The sequence below is a fragment of the Phragmites australis genome, chromosome 18, assembly GCF_958298935.1.
Source record: "Phragmites australis chromosome 18, lpPhrAust1.1, whole genome shotgun sequence".
NCBI lineage: Eukaryota > Viridiplantae > Streptophyta > Magnoliopsida > Poales > Poaceae > Phragmites > Phragmites australis.
The window spans coordinates 279,809-300,752 of record NC_084938.1 but is presented as its reverse complement, the minus strand read 5'-3'; the positions used below and the strand labels follow the sequence as shown (position 1 = coordinate 300,752).

The 20,944-nt window shown below is 45.8% G+C and overlaps 3 protein-coding genes across 4 annotated transcripts; 2 read left to right on the top strand and 1 right to left on the bottom strand.

Moving 5' to 3' along the window:
- Positions 1-2,986: 2,986 nt before the first annotated feature.
- Positions 2,987-5,446, top strand: LOC133899226 (NAC domain-containing protein 30-like). Of its 2 annotated transcripts, XM_062340200.1 has the most exons (4): positions 2,987-3,269; positions 4,122-4,356; positions 4,488-4,798; positions 4,880-5,446. In XM_062340200.1, exons 2-4 carry the CDS (start codon positions 4,191-4,193, stop codon positions 5,282-5,284), a joined length of 882 nt encoding a protein of 293 aa, XP_062196184.1. In that variant the 5' UTR covers positions 2,987-3,269; positions 4,122-4,190; the 3' UTR covers positions 5,285-5,446. The 2 variants fall into 2 exon arrangements, with proteins under 2 accessions (XP_062196184.1, XP_062196183.1); XM_062340199.1 differs by lacking the exon at positions 2,987-3,269 and having other exon boundaries at positions 3,933-4,356.
- Positions 5,447-9,727: 4,281 nt separating this feature from the next.
- Positions 9,728-10,399, bottom strand: LOC133899387 (uncharacterized). The gene is made up of 2 exons (XM_062340377.1): positions 10,189-10,399; positions 9,728-10,050 (listed from the first exon to the last, which is right to left on the bottom strand). Exons 1-2 carry the CDS (start codon positions 10,397-10,399, stop codon positions 9,728-9,730), a joined length of 534 nt encoding a protein of 177 aa, XP_062196361.1.
- A 4,961-nt stretch (positions 10,400-15,360) lies between these two features.
- On the top strand, positions 15,361-18,177 carry LOC133899439 (BTB/POZ domain-containing protein At1g21780-like). Its single transcript, XM_062340428.1, has 4 exons — positions 15,361-15,605; positions 15,847-15,992; positions 16,892-17,007; positions 17,198-18,177. The coding sequence occupies exons 1-4, from the start codon at positions 15,475-15,477 to the stop codon at positions 17,804-17,806; spliced, it is 1,002 nt and encodes a 333-aa protein (XP_062196412.1). The 5' UTR covers positions 15,361-15,474; the 3' UTR covers positions 17,807-18,177.
- The last annotated feature ends 2,767 nt before the right edge of the window (positions 18,178-20,944 follow it).

Below are 20,944 nucleotides of genomic sequence, written 5' to 3'. Positions count from 1 at the left end.
CAACAATCCTTGGAACAGAAGCAAAACAGAAACATTAGGAGCTGATTGGTTGGTCCAGTGTTAGTGGGCCAATCTCGATCATGATAAGATTGATTGACAAAACTTTGTTAAGTACTCCATTGGCACCATGCATGGTAGGCCCAAAAGCTCTTTCCAAATCTGGATCAACTTGATATACACATCACATTGCGTATTTCTGGGCCTACATCTAACTCATGGTGAAACTAATTTGTCGAGAACAGTTGCGGCTTGCCACATTAATTTTTCTCAGAACTTGGCGATATATATTCAACTATCACAAATGCGTAATAGAAAAATGGTGCCTTCATGTAGCCAGCAATCATGGAGATGCAGTCCCTTCACACTATTACAAAACACGCCATAAGTAGCGTCATATCAGTACCGATTGTGTAAAAACCACGACTGAAGACGTATCAATATCGGTTGTTAAACTCCCGCGTGCAAACAATGGCTGAGGCGCTAAGAACCGACACTGATAATCACTATCAGTGCCGGTTCCAGTCACAAACTAGCACTGATAGTTCATTTTCAGTGTCGGTTCCAATCACAACCGACACAGATGTGTTCGAACCTGAAATTTCTATGCAATAGAATTTTTGATCGTGGTGTCCGCTCGGCTAGGTTACGACTGGGCTTGGCCTTATCCTCTCGGTCTCTCACCTCGCATCCTCACTCATAAGTCCTTATCTCTCTCCACCTTATCTCTTCCTCTCTCTCCCTCCCTCGCTCTTGCCTCGCCACTGCTGCGACGCTCCCATGCTTGCCTCACGAGTGGGACACCGACAGGGTGGAGTGCCTCCCTGGCCAGTCGGAGAGCCCGAGCGTGTCCCAGTTCTCTGGCTATGTCACCGTCGACGAGCAACATGGGAGGGCACTCTTCTACTGGTTCTTCGAGGCATAGGCGCTGCTGGAGGAGAAGCCCCTCCTCCTGTGGCTCAATGGAGGTCGATGCTGCTTCTTATTTGCTTGTATTGGCTTTATCAGTTAAAAGTTTGTGAAAATATAAATTTTTTCAATGGGAAATTTATTGGGTTTTTACTCCTATGAAAAAAATATTGAGCTATTGAGTACTTGAGTGTACCGCTGCCTCTATGTGTTCTTGGTTACTTGCTCTGTGAAATAATTGTTGGTTGCTGCTTCAGTTGTTGTGCAATAACGATCTACCAATTTAGTTATTAGTACCTCTGTTCTTACTTGTGTGTTTGTGTATGGATGATGTTGCAGGAATAACACGAGCGCGCGGACAATTGCTTCCTGCGTGCGGATTCTTCTTCTTGTTCGATGAGCAGGGAAGAAAGGGGCACTGGAGATGCGTTTGAGGGGGTCGGACCTGATCTGGCGATAGAGTCATCCAGTTTTTGTGTTGATTTGTTCTTATGCATGAGATGGAGTAATGAAATGTTCAAAATAACATGAAACTGATTTGTTTTTTGTTGTGTTCTTGAGTTGATTTGTTCATATGGATAAGATGAAAATATTTGAGTCTGAGATGAGTCGATTTGATTGTGAGATGTGTTTGTACGGATAGGTTGAGTCGATTTGAGCATGCGGCAACAACGGCAGGAGCACGATGGTGGTGGCGACAGGAGTGGCAGCCGAGCAAGCTCTTTCAAGCCAGCTCTTTTTTTTTTTGGCTCGGGAACTTTTTTCAATACCGATTAGGGGTTCTAAACCTGGTACTGATACTAGTCGAGTATCAGCGTCAACTAGTACTGAGGCTATTTTCAACCGGTATTCTTAGACTTTTTTACAGTAGTGTCATTTACCTTATCCGATCGATCAATTGAGTAAAAGCATTGCATTCACCAGTCTAGACAGTGACAACCACAGCCATGACCACCGAAGAGCAGCTAAATTATACATCTATAGTTCTATACTGCCGTCCGAACAGACACGAATAGCAACACAATGATGAATGGATATATTGTGCTTCCCGAGGATAATCTGATCATAGTACGTATATATTGCTTCTCTCAGGTAGTGGCGGTCCCACTGACCGAAATTCCTGGTCAGTGGGCTCCAGAAGCGTAAACGTCATGCTCTTTTCCCCTGTCAAACTGAAACAAGTTGGAGGATATCCAAGAACCTAAGTTATGACTATAGCGTCTGTTCCAAGTATCACAGCCTTGCAGCACAATATAACGGCGCAATTGTTATATCTGTGCGTGCGACAACTTGTAAGTCCAAGGGCATTTAATGTATCAACGACGCATTATGCATAATTAATCTCCATTTCTTAGCAAGAAAAGAAATCTACCAGTGGACTAATTTAGGACAACTCTGGTTAACCCTTTTATGCACGAAGTGGTCCTACGATAATTCGTGTGAACTGTTCTATATATGTTGAGTTTGAATTATTCTTATGTTGTCTAATGGTCTTAATTACATTTGATCTACATTTCCTTTTGAAAGGGATTGCATTCCAGGAGCTCTGCCCTTTTATTATAGAAAAAGATAAAACAGATTGTCTTTTGAACTTTTCTACGAGATCTAGCTACAGAACGAATATAACAATCGCCATCAGATCTGCCGAGCTGAGATTGATTGTTCTCATGTAGTCTCAGCTAGTTAGTATTAAGTACTCCCTCTGACAAAAAAAAAGTAAGTCGTTTAAAACATCGATACAGTCTACTATATGACATTTTTTACTAGTAATTTCTATGAAAAATATAATATTTTAAATAAAAACGGTTACATATATATTATGAAATTATATTTCGTGATAAATCTAGTAACACCAATCTTACATTACCGATCTACTTAATTCTTAATATGTTGATGGTCAAAACTAAAAAAGATTGGCCAGTAGGAATCTTACATATTATGAAAGTATTTCTGATGTACATGCAAGTCCCTTTTGACACCTACAGTAGTTAGTGGGGTGGTGGTGGTCGCTTGGGGGCTACTTAATTTGTATATTAACCGACCAAACAAGCTATCTTTGTCTCACTGTGTTTCCCCAATCCATGTATCTTAGACTCGATCTATACCCGCTGGCTGCAGATCTCTCCACTTCCCATGCGCGCTTGCTATAGCTAACTAGCTAGATCATTGCATCATCAAATTACACTATCTCTAACCCATCTATAAATAAGTCACCCCTACCAACTTCGTCTTGGCATCGACGGTCCATCTCATCAGCATCGATCAGAGGCCATATAGTAGCTAGCTAGTACTCCTTATCATCAGCCTCGGCCTCTTTAATTTACCTGCTATAGCTACCTCTCTCCTGACTCGATTGGTGACTGGTGAGTGCCCACCATGCATGTATAATATTCATTATGTTTGTAAATATTTATGCATATAAGTTGTTAGTTGTATTACACTACATATTCTTTGAATCGTCTTAGGAAGCGCGCTAGCTTCATTCCTTTATCATGATCTGGTCGAGATGTACTGATGAGCAGGCATGCCATATATAGTTCTTCTTTTTTCTTTTTTTATCCGACATATATATATTATGTGGCCAAGACTGCAGCTTGTAGGTGAGGGAGAACGAAGAGTGTATGTATGTTTTAGTACTAGCATGATGTACACATATGGCAGCTGGTGGATTTCAGTGAGAGTAGCCCTGAAGTGCACTCCAAGGAACATGGATATACTCTACCATCCATTCCATTCCAAAAGCTAGCTTCTTCAATTCACACACGTACCAAGCTCTACAAACTAATAACTAGTTAGACATACCCTATGGCATATATCCATGCCGATCGTCTTAGATCGTACTTTATGTCTTCCTACTTTGGTATGCCACAAGCTTAATTAATTACAGATCGATCCATCTATCTATCGCTTAATTATATTTCAGGCATGCCTGTCGTCTGTAACCAAATTACTGTAATCAGTAGGTAGGTACTTCTTCTCCTCTTCGACATGATACCAATATCATATGTGATGATGTATGTATGTATGTACGGCTATACGTATGGTGCAACAACTTGATTAGGTCTGCACCTTGCATGCTGTGTCCCTGGCTATTTCTAGGAGCTTTATTTCTCTGCCTCTGGCCCCTCCAGCCGGTTGCCCAGATACACCAACCAATCTGAGTTGAAAGTTTGAAACTGAAGCTGCCGTTTCCTCGATCTGCGTGCATTGAGCAGAGAAGAAGATCAGCAGCTCATCGATCGAGGCAGGCTTTGCATAGCATCGATCATCAGCTAGATATAGCAATGGATCAGCAGCAGGCACCATGCGTACCGCCAGGGTTCAGGTTCCACCCCACGGAGGAGGAGCTGGTGGGGTACTACCTCGCCAGGAAGGTGGCCTCCCAGAAGATCGACCTCGACATCATCCGCGAGGTCGATCTCTACAGAATCGAGCCATGGGATCTCCAAGGTACGTACGTTAATTATATATGTTCTTGAACTGTTTGATTCATCGATCATTAGCTAATGGGCATGCATGCGTAAATTGATCATCGATCCTCTAGCTACATCACCATACATGAATTAATTTTACTCATGCAGAGAGGTGCAGCCATTACGGTGCCGGTGCCAGGGGGCAGGAGGAGGAGCCGACGGAGTATTACTTCTTCAGCTACAAGGACCGCAAGTACCCCAGTGGCACGCGTACCAATCGTGCCACCGCCGCTGGCTTTTGGAAGGCCACCGGCAGGGACAAGCCAGTCCTCTCTTCTTCCTTGAGGTCGAGCTCCATCAGTGTCATCGGGATGAGGAAGACGCTCGTCTTCTACCGTGGCCGCGCGCCCAACGGCAGGAAGACCGACTGGATCATCCACGAGTACCGACTCCAATCCAACGATCACGAGACCGCGCAGGTACAATAAATTTAATTTCCAGTAATTAAAACATTGAAACCTAGATTAATTGCGAATTTGCATGGTCGACGATCTCTGCAGGAGGAAGGATGGGTGGTGTGCCGCGCGTTCCAGAAGCCGATGCCCAACCAGCAGCAGCAGAGACACAGCTGCTACGCCGGCAGCTATCCCATTCCCGGCTACGCCAACATGCCCAGCTACTACTACGACGGCCCCAACGCACATGCACGTCTAATGAACATTGCAGCAGCCTCGGCGACGAACGATCACAGCTTCGCAGAGTCCAAGTTGCAGGTGCAGCTCATCTCCGACATGCCGCCGCTCCAGAGCCCAGCCGTCGACGGCGGCCAGAGCTATGATCAAGCCGCCGCTGAGGAATCGTCGGCAGTCGATTGGAACCTGTTGAGCAGCCTGCTGCCATGTACGCAGCTTAATTTCCATCAGCCTCCGGCTTCTCCTTCATGCTCCAAGAACAATGACATCTGATCCATCAAGATATATCCAGGACTGATTATGTATTAACGCGTAGCTATTCTGTAGACTGCATTGATCATTTCATGACCATTGAGATCTGGAACTGGTTCAGCTAGAGTTTAGGTGTGATCTTGATTTCTACTTTTGTGTTCACAACATCATTTCCTATAAACTATCGATGATTTTCTCCCTTATTATTGACTTGTTTCTGTAAAAACAAAAATGTGATTCTTTTTTATGTTTGCGTATGTATTCTAGTTTCTCATACCGCGTCTCCTTCATACGGGATATAATAATATACAAACGCGTGAATAATTTGAACTGTTTATGTGTAAATGAGATACAAATTAAATATATCCATCCACGGTTACTTGTTCCAGGCTTAAAAATCTAGTTGAAGTCTTCACTAGTAATCAACAAATTGAAGCCGACAGCAACTTCCACCAGCAATGCAATGATAACACGGTCGTTCTAGTAATGATCGATTTCGATCGTCTTTTGTGATCATCATGTACTTGCTTAAATAATTGTATTTCTCACAATGATTTTCATAGAATTTATTTACAGATGCCTCCATCGTTTTAGTAGCGAACAGACAAGGCTGCATTAAAATTTCGATAGAGATATCAAGTTGATAATGATCATGATTCCTTGCCACTGAAATAAGTGCTTCCCAACAATTAATCAAGGATAATCAACTAAAACAAGAAAAAAAAATACCCCTCGTCCTAAGAGAAATTTGTATGAACACCTGCAGTGTTAGGCCATCTCCAGCGGATGCCGTATCCAGCCCCTGACCCGCATCCACGTCGGATGCTGGTCGGCGTGAGGCCGGATGCGGTCTCCAGCGGATCCTGTATCGAGTCCAACAGGGTTGCAGAGAGGGCCTCGGTGACGGCAATTTTGCGGAGGGATGCGGCGTCCACTTCCCTGTAGGCGACGGGAATCGCTCACGGGTCGTGCTTCCCGTGGAGCGACGGAAGGGGAGCTGGTGGGCGCGTACGGAGGTGAGGCAGGCGGCCTCGGTAGCCGGCGGAAGCGAGAACCATCCGGCGACCAGGCGGAAGACACATCGTCCCCGGCGGCTGAGGATTGGGCCGCCGCAGATCTGGCGGCCGCGCTCCCCGGTCCCCCCCCCCCCCCCCCGTCGATTTGCTCGGCCATAGTAGTAGGTCTGTGGTCATCGCCAAGCCTCTGGTAAGTCCTGGTTCACAAATCGTTCGGTTTGCGGGGAGGGGGGGGGTGCCCAGATGTGCCGTTGGTCGCCACTGTAGGGAGGATGGGGGAGATAGAGAGGGAGAGGTCGGGGGAGGAGCGATTCATCTGGCTTGTTCTTGGTCAGTGAATCGGGGTGCTTGCTTGTCTTCTTCGTCTTGCCTCGCTCCACTGGTCGTCCTTGGTGTGGTTATGCCGATGTAGTTGAGGAATGGATAGCTTTGACGCGTGGTGAAGTAGGAGATGATATCGTTGTGCCAGAGTCGAAGCAAGTGATGTCGTCCTGCGAGTTTGACAAATTTTAGGTTGAAAGTGGAGAGGAGCTTTTGCAAGGTCTTTACTGGCGTAGATGAAATGCTTGGATCTATAGCTTGAACTCATATTCTAGTGTGAATCTTACTGATGATTAATACCTAGGTTCATGCTGGTTGATTGTTGTATGCATAGTAATCTGCCTAGTGTCATGGCAACTTGCAATTGAGAAGAACACAACGTCGGTCATGGGCTTTAAGTAGTTTGGGAGTTTTCAAAGTTCAAAGATCATACCTGCTAGGTTATGCAATTTAGTGTGAATCTTTCTGGAGTATGAACCGACTATTAGCTTGTTTGTAGCTTGTGCAATTGGAGTTGTCAAAGTGCTTAGGTCATACCTGCTAGCTTATGTTCAGAAATTGAGCAAATTTGGTTTCTTGCATTGGTTGAATGGTACAAACTATAGGATATGCTTTCTGGAGTATGAACTGACTATTAGGTTGTTTGTAACTTATGCAATTGGAGTTCTCAAAGTTTTTAGATCATACCTGCTAGCTTGTGTTAAAAAATTGAGCAAATTTGCTCTCTTGCAATGGTTGCACGGTTCGAACTATAGGTTATGCATTCTGGAGTGTAAAGTAGATATTTCTTAATATCCGAAGTTCATATTGTTTGTAGTTGTTATTTGGTCATGTCTGCTGTTGAGATTGTCTGTACTTGTTGCCATATTGGTAAACTCCATTGCCCCTGATTTTGGAAACTATGCTCATTCATGCATGCCCTGGTTCTAGATGGACGCCACAGCGCTTGGCGCTCTTGTGTCGATGCTCCAGGACCATGTGCAGGAGGCAGCTGATGCGTTGAAGAAGGTTGCCAACGATAATTTGAGTACGGATAGCTGCCTTGCTGGCGTGGATCTAAACCGAGAGCTTCTAGAGGTGGACAGCATAGCGTCGGACTTGGAGCAACTTGTGTTCCAAGTGGAAGATGCTTTGATCAGCGGTGGTGTGCCCAACCAGGTTGGTATTGTTGACAACATGAGCGTTGCAGTGGATGAGGAAGCGTCGGGATCAAAGGACATTGATGACGATGACATCCTTCCCGCTGACTGGAGCTCCGAAACCATTTTGTGTGCTGATTTGGATGATGCCATATCCATTGAATCGGATCGTTCATGGAGGCTGTAGTCGGGTAGGTTTAATAGTTAGTTGTTTGTGAATTAGCGAGGCGACTAAGCCGGACCCTATATGTTCACGGTTATCCTCCACTTGTGTGAACTGTCTACGAGTTTTTCAATAATGTTTGATAAGACATGTGGTGGAAGCCCTTTTATTTAACAGGAAGGAAACATGTTGAAGTTATTCAATACATTTTTATTTCAATGCTTATTTGCTAGTGTGCAGGGACTCTATGGAGTATGCCGACTTCCTTCGTGGTGACGATGATGCAATCCCTTGGGACGACATTGTGCCGAACACCCAAGAAGGCATCATCGGCACACAGCCTCCTTTGGCTGAGCTGCAGTCTCAAGAAGCACCGGTAGAGATGTCAACTGGGGGTGGCCATGGACAAAGCTACACCGTGAAGGAAGATCTACTGCTTGTGGTGTCATAGCTGAACGTGAGCATGGATCCCGTGGTGGGGTCAAACCAGAGTTTAGGAGCTTTCTGGCAGAGGATCGAATCGTACTTCCACGAGAACAAAGACTTCCCATCTACCCGCAATAAGAAGTCGCTGCAAGGGAGGTGGGCCTTCATCAACGATATGGTGCAGGAGTTATGCGGCCATTACACTAGGGCCATGTGTTCTAGGAGGAGTGGGACGACCGAGGGCGAGACGGTATGATGTTTTTATGTTTGTGATTTATAGGAGATCTTGCTTTGTGATATTGTCATGATAATCGTTGTTAACTTATGGCCGATCGTGGAGGCTTGCAAGATGTTCCAGGCCGTGGAGCACAAAGAGTTCACGTTGCTGTCATGTTGGCGGGAGTTGAGACATCATTCGAAGTGGCAATCGGAGTCCTCGCGCAAGAAGTAGAAGACGTCAGGCGTCGCCAGCCCCGCGTCCACACAGAACATCGAGTCATCGCCCGGAGCAGAAGGAGCGGATGCACCTGCGTCCAATGCCACTCCATGACCGAAATAGCCTCCTGGGATGGCTCGGTCCAAGGAGGTTGCCTGCGGTTCAACATCGTCCAACTCAACTTATGCCCCCATGAAGGAGATATTTGACCGACAATTCTCCTTGAAAGAAAGGATTTTGAAGGATAGGGCCGAGAGGTTCGCTGAGACGATGAATGTCGAGCGCCAGAGGCTCCAGCTGGAGGAGGAGCGAATGCAACTGGAGAAGGTAAAGGAGGAGATGCTCATAATGAACATGGATATTTCACAAATGGATGACGAGCAGAATGAATACTACAAAAGCCTCAGACAGAGTATTATTGCAGCTAGGCGCGCCTCTTCTGGTCCATCCGTCTAATGTATGATTTCATTATGAATTTGGTTGACAATTTGGATCCTATATTATGTTATGATGTACATTGGTTTGACAATTTGGGATGTTAAGCCCTCATTTCAATCATGGGGACATTTTTCCAGCAAACCGAGCTCGGTCGGTACATAATTTTTGCATTTGTTGCCATCGTTACATGATACAAACCGAGGATACAGCATTGTTACAATCCGGAATGCACTCCACAAAACACGCATTGCTTATGTTAAGGATACCCATACTAACATAGAACTAGAGGAGACTGCTAGTACTCACCCCCGTGTATCTGCCAAAGATGTCCAACTAGGTCATCCCGGAGGTGCGGATGCCTATGCCTGCTTCGTATAGCATCGTACCATTGGCTCAATGCCACCAAGGGAGGGGTTAGGTCGTGCGACAGCTGCACGTCCTCACCAGCACCCTCGTACACGTATTTGACTTCGTCATCATGTCGCTCATCTTCGATTATCATGTTGTGCATGATAATGCAGGCGGTCACGATGGAGCTAAGGGTGTCCCATCCCATAACCTTGTTGCCCCCTTGACTATGGGAAACCGGGACTGCAGGACTCCGAATGCGCGCTCCACATCCTTGCGTGCAGCCGCCTGCTGAAGCACGAAGTGTTGCTGCTTCCTACCAACTGGCGATGGAATGGGCTTCACAAACGTGGCCCATTCCGAATATATGTCGTCTGCAAGGTAGTAGCCCATGGTGTAATGATGCCCATTAATGCTGTATTGTACCTTTGGGGCCTCGCCTGCAGCAAGGTCGTCGAGGAGATGTGACCAGTGCAGAACGTCAATGTCGTTTAGCGAACCTAGCAAGCCGAAAAAGGCATGCCAGATCCACAGGTCCTACGATGCAACCGCCTTGAGAATGATCGTCGAAGCGTTGACATGACCGGTAAAAGAACCCGACCACGCCGTCGAACAGTTCTTCCACCTCCAATGCATACAATCAATGCTTCCCATCATCCCTGGAAACCCTCTACGCTCATTGGTAGCAAGCAAACGAGCAGTGTCCTCATCATTCGGAGAACGAAGGTACTCATCGCCGAACACATCGACGACGGAATGGACAAACCGTCTCATGCTCTCAATGATGGCGCTCTCCCCTAGGCGGAGGCACTCAACTAGAGAATCGGCCGACGCATCGTATGCTAGCATACGAAACGCCTCAGTCACTTTTTGCAACGCGGACAACCCTAGCTCGCCTGCAGCGTTCCTCCTCTATTGAAACCACAGGTCCTTCTCCTCAATCGCCCCCACAATCTTGAGGAAAAGGTTACATTTCATCCTGAACCTACAACAACATACATCATTACGCACAGCACACATACATCAACACATAAGACTTATGAATGTGGAGAGTTTCCATTTGTAACAATACCGGCGTCGGAAAATGTAGTCGGGGTACACAGGGGGATCGGCAAAGTAGTCGTTGTACAACCTAATATGGCCCTCTAACCGATAACGGTGGATGCGCTTCCGACCAGGCACTGAACAGCCCCAAGGTCACCTCTCCGATGCCTCTGACTCGGCTTGCCTGGCTCTCATAGTCTCTACGAACATATCATCTTCCTCATCGGAAGAGTCGTTGGAGGAGAAACACAGCTCTCTCAAGTACTCTTTCCAGGCTAAATGAGGATCCATTTGGGTGGCTTCCATATGTTACACTACCCCTGCCTCATATATATAGTGACACGCTGAGCCTTGTGAGGGAAGCCACCGCACTTCCTTCCTCAGGAAGCCACTAGTCGGGAGGCTTCCGGTGCAAGCCGACAGACCTTCCTCTACAAGCTCGCAAAAAGACATGCCAATAAATTTGGTCCCGCTACACTAAATGACTATCAAAATTTGTCATGCAACAGTCCCTACGGAAAAACAAATATTTATTTCTGAAAAAATAAAAAATAATTCACGTCCAACCGAATTTTTTGGTACTATTCAATCGCCGTTGCAACGGGAACATGTAAAAAACAACGCTGCATTGGCGGTTATGTCGGTTGGAAAAAACCCATTTAATATAGGACAGAGAAAATAGTTGATGATATATAAGGTTCCTGCTGGAGATGGAACGAATGAGGTATGCTGCAATAGTGATAGGGGGTGCTGTAATAGTATTTTAGAGTATGAAATTTTAGAGTAGCCGCTGAAGATGGCCTTAGCAGTATTATTTGAAGCAGTGTATCGTGTCACAACTTGATGTAGGATAGATGTAACTAACAACGGTGTGGAGAGCCAATCACCACACACATATATATATCCTATTAGGCGAGCGCTATTCAATGTGCTGCCCAACGCTACCATTCCTACTGAATCGGAACCCAACACCACTCAATCTAACCGCACCGCGTCTCAATCCCGTCTGACCCACCTTTTTACGCTAGAACGTACTTTTTACGGTTTCGTATTGCAACTTACGGTTTATAAATGCATATTCATTTGGGCGGACCCACCAATGCAGAATGGAATGAACTTTTCCGGTTTGTGGCTGGCGTTTACGGTTTATAATTGATTGTAATTCTGGTTTTATTGTTTTAGATTTTTTAACAATTTAAGAGACAAATTTCTGGTTTATAGTTCAAACTATTCCGGGATTCAATTGTTTCGAATGTTGACACGCATTTGTATCATACAACCAGGTTTTAACCGTAAGAAATTAGTATTTTAACCGGAATTTCATCTTTAATTTACCTTACCGGCGTAATATTATTATTCCATTTTTTAATACCTATGAAAGATTGTTTTAAAATTTTGGTTAAAATGTTATATTTGATATTTCACCCTACAATTTTATTTTTATTTTTGTTTAGAATTTTTTGGTACTCGCACCTGTTAGTTCCGATATGTGGGCCCTAATCATGTTTTGGTTGTTATGTCACGAAATCTCCTGTTAGGACCCCAACCTCAGGTCCCCTGTGCCTCTTGTATCAGTCACTGGATCAAGTAGCAGATACGTATATAATTCAACAGAATAATATCAAATACATACCTTGAATAAAATAATTACCTGAACGAGCGAGCGAAGGTCTCGTGGACTAGGATCCATGGTAGACTAGCCAAGCAAAAGAGCCTACAGCAAAATGAAGTGGTACAAAGCGGAATAACCCAATATCATAGGCAACTCAGGTGCGGACACGACCTTAGACTTTGTCTCTTTAACTTCATTTGGGTTGAGATTTATCTACATCTTAACAATCTAAAAGCATAAGAAATCACTTGTGGTAATCATCCTATTTTCAGAGGCGGTTGTTGTAAGCAGGCATCTGTGAAAATTTATTTTCATGGGCGGCTCCAAACCTCAGGGGCTTGCTCATACGATTTGTCATATGAGCCGCATGTGGAAAGACACCCTAGGTGGCAGGGACAAATACAAGTACAAGAACAACAAGCACAAGGGTTGTAACAACAACTCCTTTGGAAACATCACCACAGCTCCTGCTCTGCTGAATCGTATTGGTTTCTAGGTCAATTCCTGGAACGACACAATTAAAATCTCGCCGACCATGAATGCCGGCCATGGTACCCTCTCCAGCATACTTGGCCGTGTACCTTAGGATTTCTTGACCCCTCGCGTACCATTCCTGGAGACCAGTACTACACTGACCTCCCACAGTGCTTCTCCCAGCCTACAATACATGAGCATGCCCGTCCAGGGCCATGGCACATTTTCCCTAAGCATGGCGCCCTCATGGGATCAGGCATCCCTAATCCAGGCACTCAACGCCATGTCCATGACCAACTCCGGGAAAAATTGGATCATGGATTCAGGCGCCTCCTCCCACCTTGCCTCCGACCCTGGTAAACTATCCTCCCAAACCCTCTCTTCTCACGTCGTGGTTGAAGATGGATCACAGCTTCCCATCACAGGCTCTGGCCACACCTCCTTCCCAACTCCATCTCGTCCTCTCCACCTAAACAATGTCATGGTGTCCCCTAAACTCATTTCAAATCTCATTTCAGTCTACAAATTTACAACTGATAATCATGTTTCTGTTGAATTTGATCCCTTTTTGTTTGTCTACCAAGGAGCCCGCTCGCTCATTCTTTCTTGTGCTCAGCACTCACTTCCGTTACTCCTGCCCCCACACCACCCCTCAAAACGGCAAAGTGGAACGTGCCATTCGCACAACCAACAATGTCATTCGTACACTGTTGTTTCAAGCCTCCTCTCCTCAAACAATACATGGGATCTTGTTCCACCCCCTGACGACTCCAATATAGTCATCGACAAATGGATCTACGCCATAAATTCAACCCGGATGGTTCCCTCTCTTGTTACAAAGCTCGCTAGGTTTTGCGAGGTTTCTCAACAATCAGGCCTAGACTACAATGAGACCTTTAGCCCAATTGTCAAACCCGCAACAATTTACGTGGTTCTCTCTCTTGCCTTGAGTCAAGATTGGCCGATCCACCAACTTGATGTCAAAAACGCTTTCCTCAACGGTACACTCGAGGAAACCATTTACTGTCTATAACCTCTGGGATTCATTGACACTGACAAGCCTAGCCATGTGTGCCAGCTCAATAAGTCCTTATACGGTTTGAAACAAGCTCCCCATGCTTGGTTCATTCGTTTTCAGTCATTCATCCTCTCCCTTGGTTTCCTCGACTGCAAGAGTGACCCTTCCCTTTTTATCTTGCATCGTGACAATGACACAACCTACTTACTCCTATATGTCGATGGCATCATCCTATCAACATCCACACACTCTTCTTGAGCGCCTCATAGCTGCTTTGCGCCGAGAGTTTTCCATGAGCGATCTTGGCCCGCTACACTACTTTCTTGGCATTGTCGTGCATCGCTCCCGATCTGGTATGTTCTTATCTCAAGAAAAATATGCAGTAGAGATCTTGGACCGTGCCTCCTTGACTCATTGCAATCCATGTGCCACACCTATTGATGTTCGCTCAAAACTTCCTACTATCCCTAGTGATCCGGTCACCAATCCCACCCTCTATCGGAGCCTAGCTAGAGCACTCCAGTACCTCACTATTACACGCCCTGACATATCCCATGCTATACAACAAGTTTGCTTGCACATGCATGACCCCGTGAACAGCATCTTCAGTTGGTCAAGTGCATTTTGTGTTATATAAAAGGCACATTCTGCCACGGTCTTCAGCTGCACCACTCTTCCCCCACGACCTCATCATGTACTCCGAAGCCGACTAGGCTAGCTGCCCCGACACACGTTGCTCCACTTCCGGCTACTATGTGTTCATCGGCGACAACCTTGTCTCATGGTCTTCTATAAGACAACACACGGTCTTGTGATCCAGAGCTGAGGTGGAGTACCGTGGTGTCGCCAACGCCGTCACTGAGGCTTATTGTCTTCGGCAACTTCTCCTCGAGCTACGACGGCCTCCTCCCAAGGCCACAGTAGTTTACTACGACAACATAGTAATGTCTATTTGTCCACCAATCCGGTTCAGCATCAACATACGAAGCACCTGGAAATCAACCTCCATTTTGTCCGCAAAAGGGTCCTGCGGGGGCTGTTGGAATATTTCTCTCCCTACCGAGCTACATTCCCGTTCCGGCAACAGACGTGATCAGAGGACGAGATCAGAGACCAGCTCAGGATCCGGATTGTCCATCTTTGCTCCTGATTTGTAGCTTCCATTTATAGCTCTGTTGTTAATACTTTTATATCTTAACAACCTGTAAATCAGCTGTAAAACGTGTACATATACACGGCTAAACATCAATGAGAACTATCTTGCTATTCTCCGAGATATCTCCTTCTTTCAATTATTCCACAATTCCCGTCTTTCAATATGTGACCCGCTATTTGGAATAAACCTCATGACTAATCAGATCGAGGCATACTAAGTGCTTGTTCTTCTGCCCAAATTATCGGAGCGTCCTATTCCATCGAGCAAAGCAGAATGCAAAGTGAGCCAAAATGCCACTCTACTCCGCACATATTGTCTGAAATTACGAGAGTATTTGGATTTCCGCAAGGTATTAGTCAGAGTGAGTAATTAGCTAGCTAGAATTTGAGTTCGAAATGTCTTTATCTTTCGTTTTTTCCGTGAGAACAAAGAACAAGTGGTTGTACATTTTGCACAAATCGTGTGATTGGGGCGGCAAAGGGTAGGCGATAAACAAAAGATGCACCACCGCCAACTGACTGACCAAGCACCACCGAGTCATCGTCAGTCCTCACCCATCCCTTCCTTTTGAGTCGCAGCAGGGCGGCACGGCACTTCCTCTGCTGCTCGCCGAGGCGACGATGAGCGGAGGCCTGAGCGCGCCGGACTCCCGCGTGGAGGTCATCTCCCGCCTGGCGCAGTGGCGCATCGACACCTTCGGCCCCTGCTCCTACCGCCGCTCCGACCCCTTCAAGCTCGGCATCTGGAACTGGTAACTGCGTGTCTCCCTCCCTTCTTACCCGTCCCGATCCCCCAAACCCAGCTGCTGCCCCTCCAAGCTCCCTCCTTTCCAGCCCCTGTGCTCCAATTTCACGAAATCCGACGCCCTTTCGGCACAAATCCCTGGAATTTGGCAGGATTCTGCTGCCTGCCGGTTGGAAAACTGCGTAATTTGGTGTCTTCGCCTCGTGAGCCTCACTGCACCCTGTTGATTGAATTTTGTGCTGTACTAGGTACCTGTCGGTGGAGAAGAGCCGGTCCATATACGTGCGGCTCTTCCCGGAACCCGGTCGGATTGCCAAGGAGCAGCCACCGCTCGTGCGCTTCGTGCTCCGTGCCTCCTGGGCCGGCCCGCCACGGCGCTCCTGCGTCTCTCCCGGTATGCTTCTTAATTGGCTGGATAACTGGACTGTTCGGCGCATCATTTCATTTCTGATGGGTAAAGATTGAACCTTTATAATGACAGCTGTTGTGAGGAAATATATTTACCCATACGAGGTAAAAATGGACTACCATTCAGTTATGACTAGTTACAAGTGCCTCACATGACGGCTGTTGTGAGGAAATTTTTGTTATCCACCTTGATCTCTGCCCACTGAATCTTACTTAACAATATCATTTGAACCTTAAGAAATACCGAGAATTAGCCAATTCGGATAAGCTGAAAGTATATGAGGACGTTCTTCGATTTTATTTTGGGGAAAAAACATTCCAAAGTTCCAAACAATTGCTAGTCAGAAAGTAATTTCAAGCTCATTGATTCAGTAAACAGCTTTCCTGCAGCTACTTTGTGAAGAACAAGAAATATGTATTGTGATTAAGTCATTGTGAAGGAATATTGAGTATCTGGAATCTTGAGACAGCTCTGAACCCAGAAAATATGGTCGTTATATTGTGGTGTTGGTTGCACTTGCATCCTTTGTAAATATGAATGAAATGTTCATATTCTACTCTGTTCGGAAGGCCTTCCTAGCCTGTCCGGATTTCCCCATGTCTCTAGTTCCAGCTTCTATTAACGGACTGTTTTTGTTATCAATGAAAAAGGTGGGGAAATTCTCCCCTAGAACTTCTGAAAAAAAAGAGGATTGTTCATAACTTGATGCTATTCAGCATTAAGAGCCTACCTTGATGGGTTTCATTGTGACATGTGTGCCGTCCATTTCTCTTATTATTCTCTGGTCTCCTTGCTGGTTTAAAGACTTGAGTGAACTTTGCTGATAACACTCTCAGGCTCTGTGAACATCGCTGTTCTTAGTTTCTTATCCTTTTTTCTGACAGTGCTCGAGCATCTTCTCCGAACCAGCGATGACTTTGCCTGGCAAGTTGATGTGATGTCCCATGGGCGTTTTACAGTGGATGTTGAGTTTTTGGACCTGAGGATAGGCACTAACAATGCAAGTACCCCCCCCCCCCCCAAAAAAAAACTTGCAACAAACTTGTGCTTCTTTTCTAGAACATTATATATATATAGGCTCCTAAATGCAGAAAATTCCATTACTTGGAAGATTCATCATCAGGAGTCCTACTGTTAGGGCATCTTCCTGGTGCTAATAAATGTGCTAACATTTTCCGATGTGCTCACAGGCTACTGAATTGTCATCATCAATTTGGCCGAATGATGGCATGGTGCAGAACATTGCTAGTAAGAGCACTCTTGGGTGTCTTTCCCGCATGCTCACGGAGTCTATCCATGCTGACGTGACCATCAACACAACAGATGGTGTCCTCAAGGCCCACAAGGCTATCCTCACAGCATGTTCTCCCGTCTTTGAGAGCATGTTCCTGCATGATCTCAAGGAAAAGGAGTCGTCCACGATCAACATCAACGACATGTGCCTCGAATCTTGCTCAGCGTTGCTTGGTTTCATTTACGGGACCATAAAGCAGGAGCAGTTCTGGAAGCACCGCCTTTCACTGCTCGCTGCAGCGAATAAGTATGGCATCAGTGACATCAAGGATTGCTGTGAGGAGAGCCTGCTGCAGGATATAAACTCTACCAACGTCCTTGAGAGGCTTCACGTGGCGTGGCTGTACCAGCTCGAGAGGCTGAAGAAAGGGTGCCTGACCTACTTGTTTGTGTTTGGGAAGATATACGATGTGAAAGATGAGATCCATAGCTTCTTCCACCATGCCGATCGTGAGCTGATGCTGGAGATGTTCCAAGAGGTCCTGAGTGTTTGGAAGCCGATATGAGCCCCACCCGGCCATCTGGGAAAGCGTCAGTGCAGCATTGTGCTTCCAACGCTTTCCTTGTGAGTTGTACATCAGTACTTAAAGCTTGTTCAGTTGCAAGGTGTAGAGCAATGTGGTGGTTGTGTAAATAGTGTACAAATCTGAAAAGCTTGCGACGAATTCCAAGGGCAGCTATCAAGCATGGAGTCCTGTGTGTCCTTAATTCTTAATGCAGCCTGCTTGCTGTGCAGTTTGTATGTGATATTCCTTGTTGCAGGCAGCTTATGGCTCATATATAGGCTCTGAACTCTGGTTCAAAGCACGTGATTATGTTTGTTGGAACGCAATTTTTTTGGCGTGGTACATATGATCTAGATGGATGCTATTTAGTTGATTGCTGAAAATGGTACCTTATACGTGTTGATTTTGTCGTCGGTCGCAGACAGCGGGCATATGCTGATGATGACACATGGGAACGCTCAGTTGACTTGGCAAGCTAATCAAGCAAAAGCTGGGATTCACATAATGTCGCGCGATTTTGAAAGGCAGAACGGCCTTGGAATTGGGCCTCATTCGCAGAATTGGGGATGGTAGGAGCACAACCGGATTCAAGTGTCGAAGGAGCTGAAGCTGAACATTCAAGTTTTTTCACTAACCAAATGGATCCCTCCACCTTCAGGAGCCTTAAAGGTAAATGTTGACGGAGGATTTGACGGATAGATGCTAAACGATTTGATGGCGGAAGCTTATGCATGCAGAGATGGAGTGAGCCAAATTGTTGATTGGGGTAACCCAGATGTGATCGTGGAGACATACTCTCAGGTCCTGGTTAATCTTTGGCGAACAAGAGGAGAGCACAGGGTGGTCGTCTTACTTGTCCTAGTGCAAATCCAAGAGCTCAGCAGGATTTTCAATTCTTTTGATTTATTTTTTCTAAAACGTGATGCTAATATGGCAGCTCATGTAACTACTAAACAAGCGTCGCCTGATTTACTAGGGTGTACCTAGCTAAATCAGCTGCCTGTTTTCCACGAGAGAAATACTCAAATTTCTCTGTGTATGGTAAAATTGAGTGTGGATGTGCCAGTATACAATTGTATACGAGTAAATAAATAAAACACACAAAAACACAAACTAAATAGGAAACTTGTATCCTTTATTCATCCCTAAGAATTTATAAGTCTCCTCTTCTTACATAGATCCCTGTGTGGCTTTAATATACAGATGATTACATAATCCTTGAATTCTAGAGCCTCATAAGAACTCTAGTTAATTATATCCACATGTTGGGCCTACGAAATACCTCCGATTAAGTGTGTCAAACGCCGTCAATCTCAAGTCTCATGTCCTGTACTCCATAGATGTATGATGTGTTGCATGAGAGAGAAAAAAATGCTAGGCTCATCACCCTCGAGCAATTTAATGTCATATTCTGTCATGCACGGAGTTCAAGCTAAAAGCTTTGGATTGTGTTCGGCCTCGTCGATCACGAACGTAATGTGTCCAGCCTCATCTATCAGGACATTGTAAAGTTTTTCGGCCTCGTCGATCATGGAAAATAATGAATCGAACGTAAGACTTTTTGCTAAATCTCCGACATCACTAAACATGGTCTTGAACCTAACTCTGCCATGCTTTATCATATTGTATCTCATTTATGGATATACTTGGCACTGATCGATCCTAGTTAATTCTTTAAATAAAAACATCATGGTTTCCTGTGCTTTAGAGGGAAAACATTGCCACACATGTACGTAAATAATCATGTGTGCACTTGTGCCTTATACCCAATAAATTTCATATGACTTAATCCGCGAGAGCGTGGCCCTTTTACTCAGATCTACAGCATCGCCATAAGGCATACTTAACATCTCATCGCCCTCGATAGATTCTATAGCATTGTCATATTGATCTCATACTGATCACGAGTCATTGATTGTGAATGCAGTTTTCTGCCACCCGTACCACAAGCCCACAAATCATGAGTTGATCCCAACCAATCATACCACTTTTCCAACCACTCATATCACAAACCCATAGATCATACATCGATCTTATGTCATCACACCACTTTCCACATCATCCGTATCTACCACGGACCCATGAATCATACATTGATCCCTACCAAACATGCCACTTTTCTGTGCCATTCGTACTACCAACCCATGGATCATAAGGCGACCCCCACCATCATACCACCTTTCAAACCATATGTCTCTACCACAAACCCACGGATCATATGCCGATCCCCACGAACATACCGCTTTGCAGCCATCAGTCCCACAACCCATGGATCATAAGCCGATCCCCACCATTGTACTACCTTTCAAACCATCTATCTCTACCGCAGATCCACGGATCATATGCTGATCCCCACCAACATACCGTCTTCCAGCCACTCATATCACAAACCCATAGATCATACATCGATCCCAACCCAACCATACGTGTGTAAACGCCGATGACCAAATGACATGGGTCTCACGGACCTTTTACCTATGAAGCGCTGAAACAGCTAGCTTGTACATGTACATCGGATGGATATCATCATACAGCAGCCTGCGAGCTAGCCGGTATCTGGTTGGCACCTGCCCACAAGTCGCCTCATCGGCGTGCCAACCTAGTACATGAGAAGGAGGGAGGGGAGATGCAAGAGCCGGCATGGTGCCTCACCATTCAGCGACGATCGCCCACCTTGTGCGCTCACTTCTATGTGTTCTTGCTTCTCTCAGATGGATGGGTGTGCGTGCTGTGTATGGTGGCGGTGGAGGTTGGAAAATATGTGGTCCCAGTACTGGAGATCAAAGACGCCCTCGCGAGTGGAAACCTGATGGCCTTTTATAGGCAAGTGTTGTGGTTGGCGGTGGAAGGAGTAGAGGCGATGGAAGGGCGCCGCCACTTTTCCGTTTGACGAGAGCGTCGTCCGACCGAGATAAGTGAAGGCCGTTCCTCCCCTCGTGCGTGACTTGTTAGCTCGTTCAAGGCTCCAACTTGCTGATCCACGTTCTCGATCTATAGCCATGCATGCATGCTAATCACTGAGATAGAGGCCCAGCTGAGTGTGTGGTCCCATCGACAAGAGAGATTAGCTTAAAGACGCATGCATGTGTGTTTCTTTCTCCGCCTGCTGCCTTCTATTACTCGACGCTCCGGATAAGG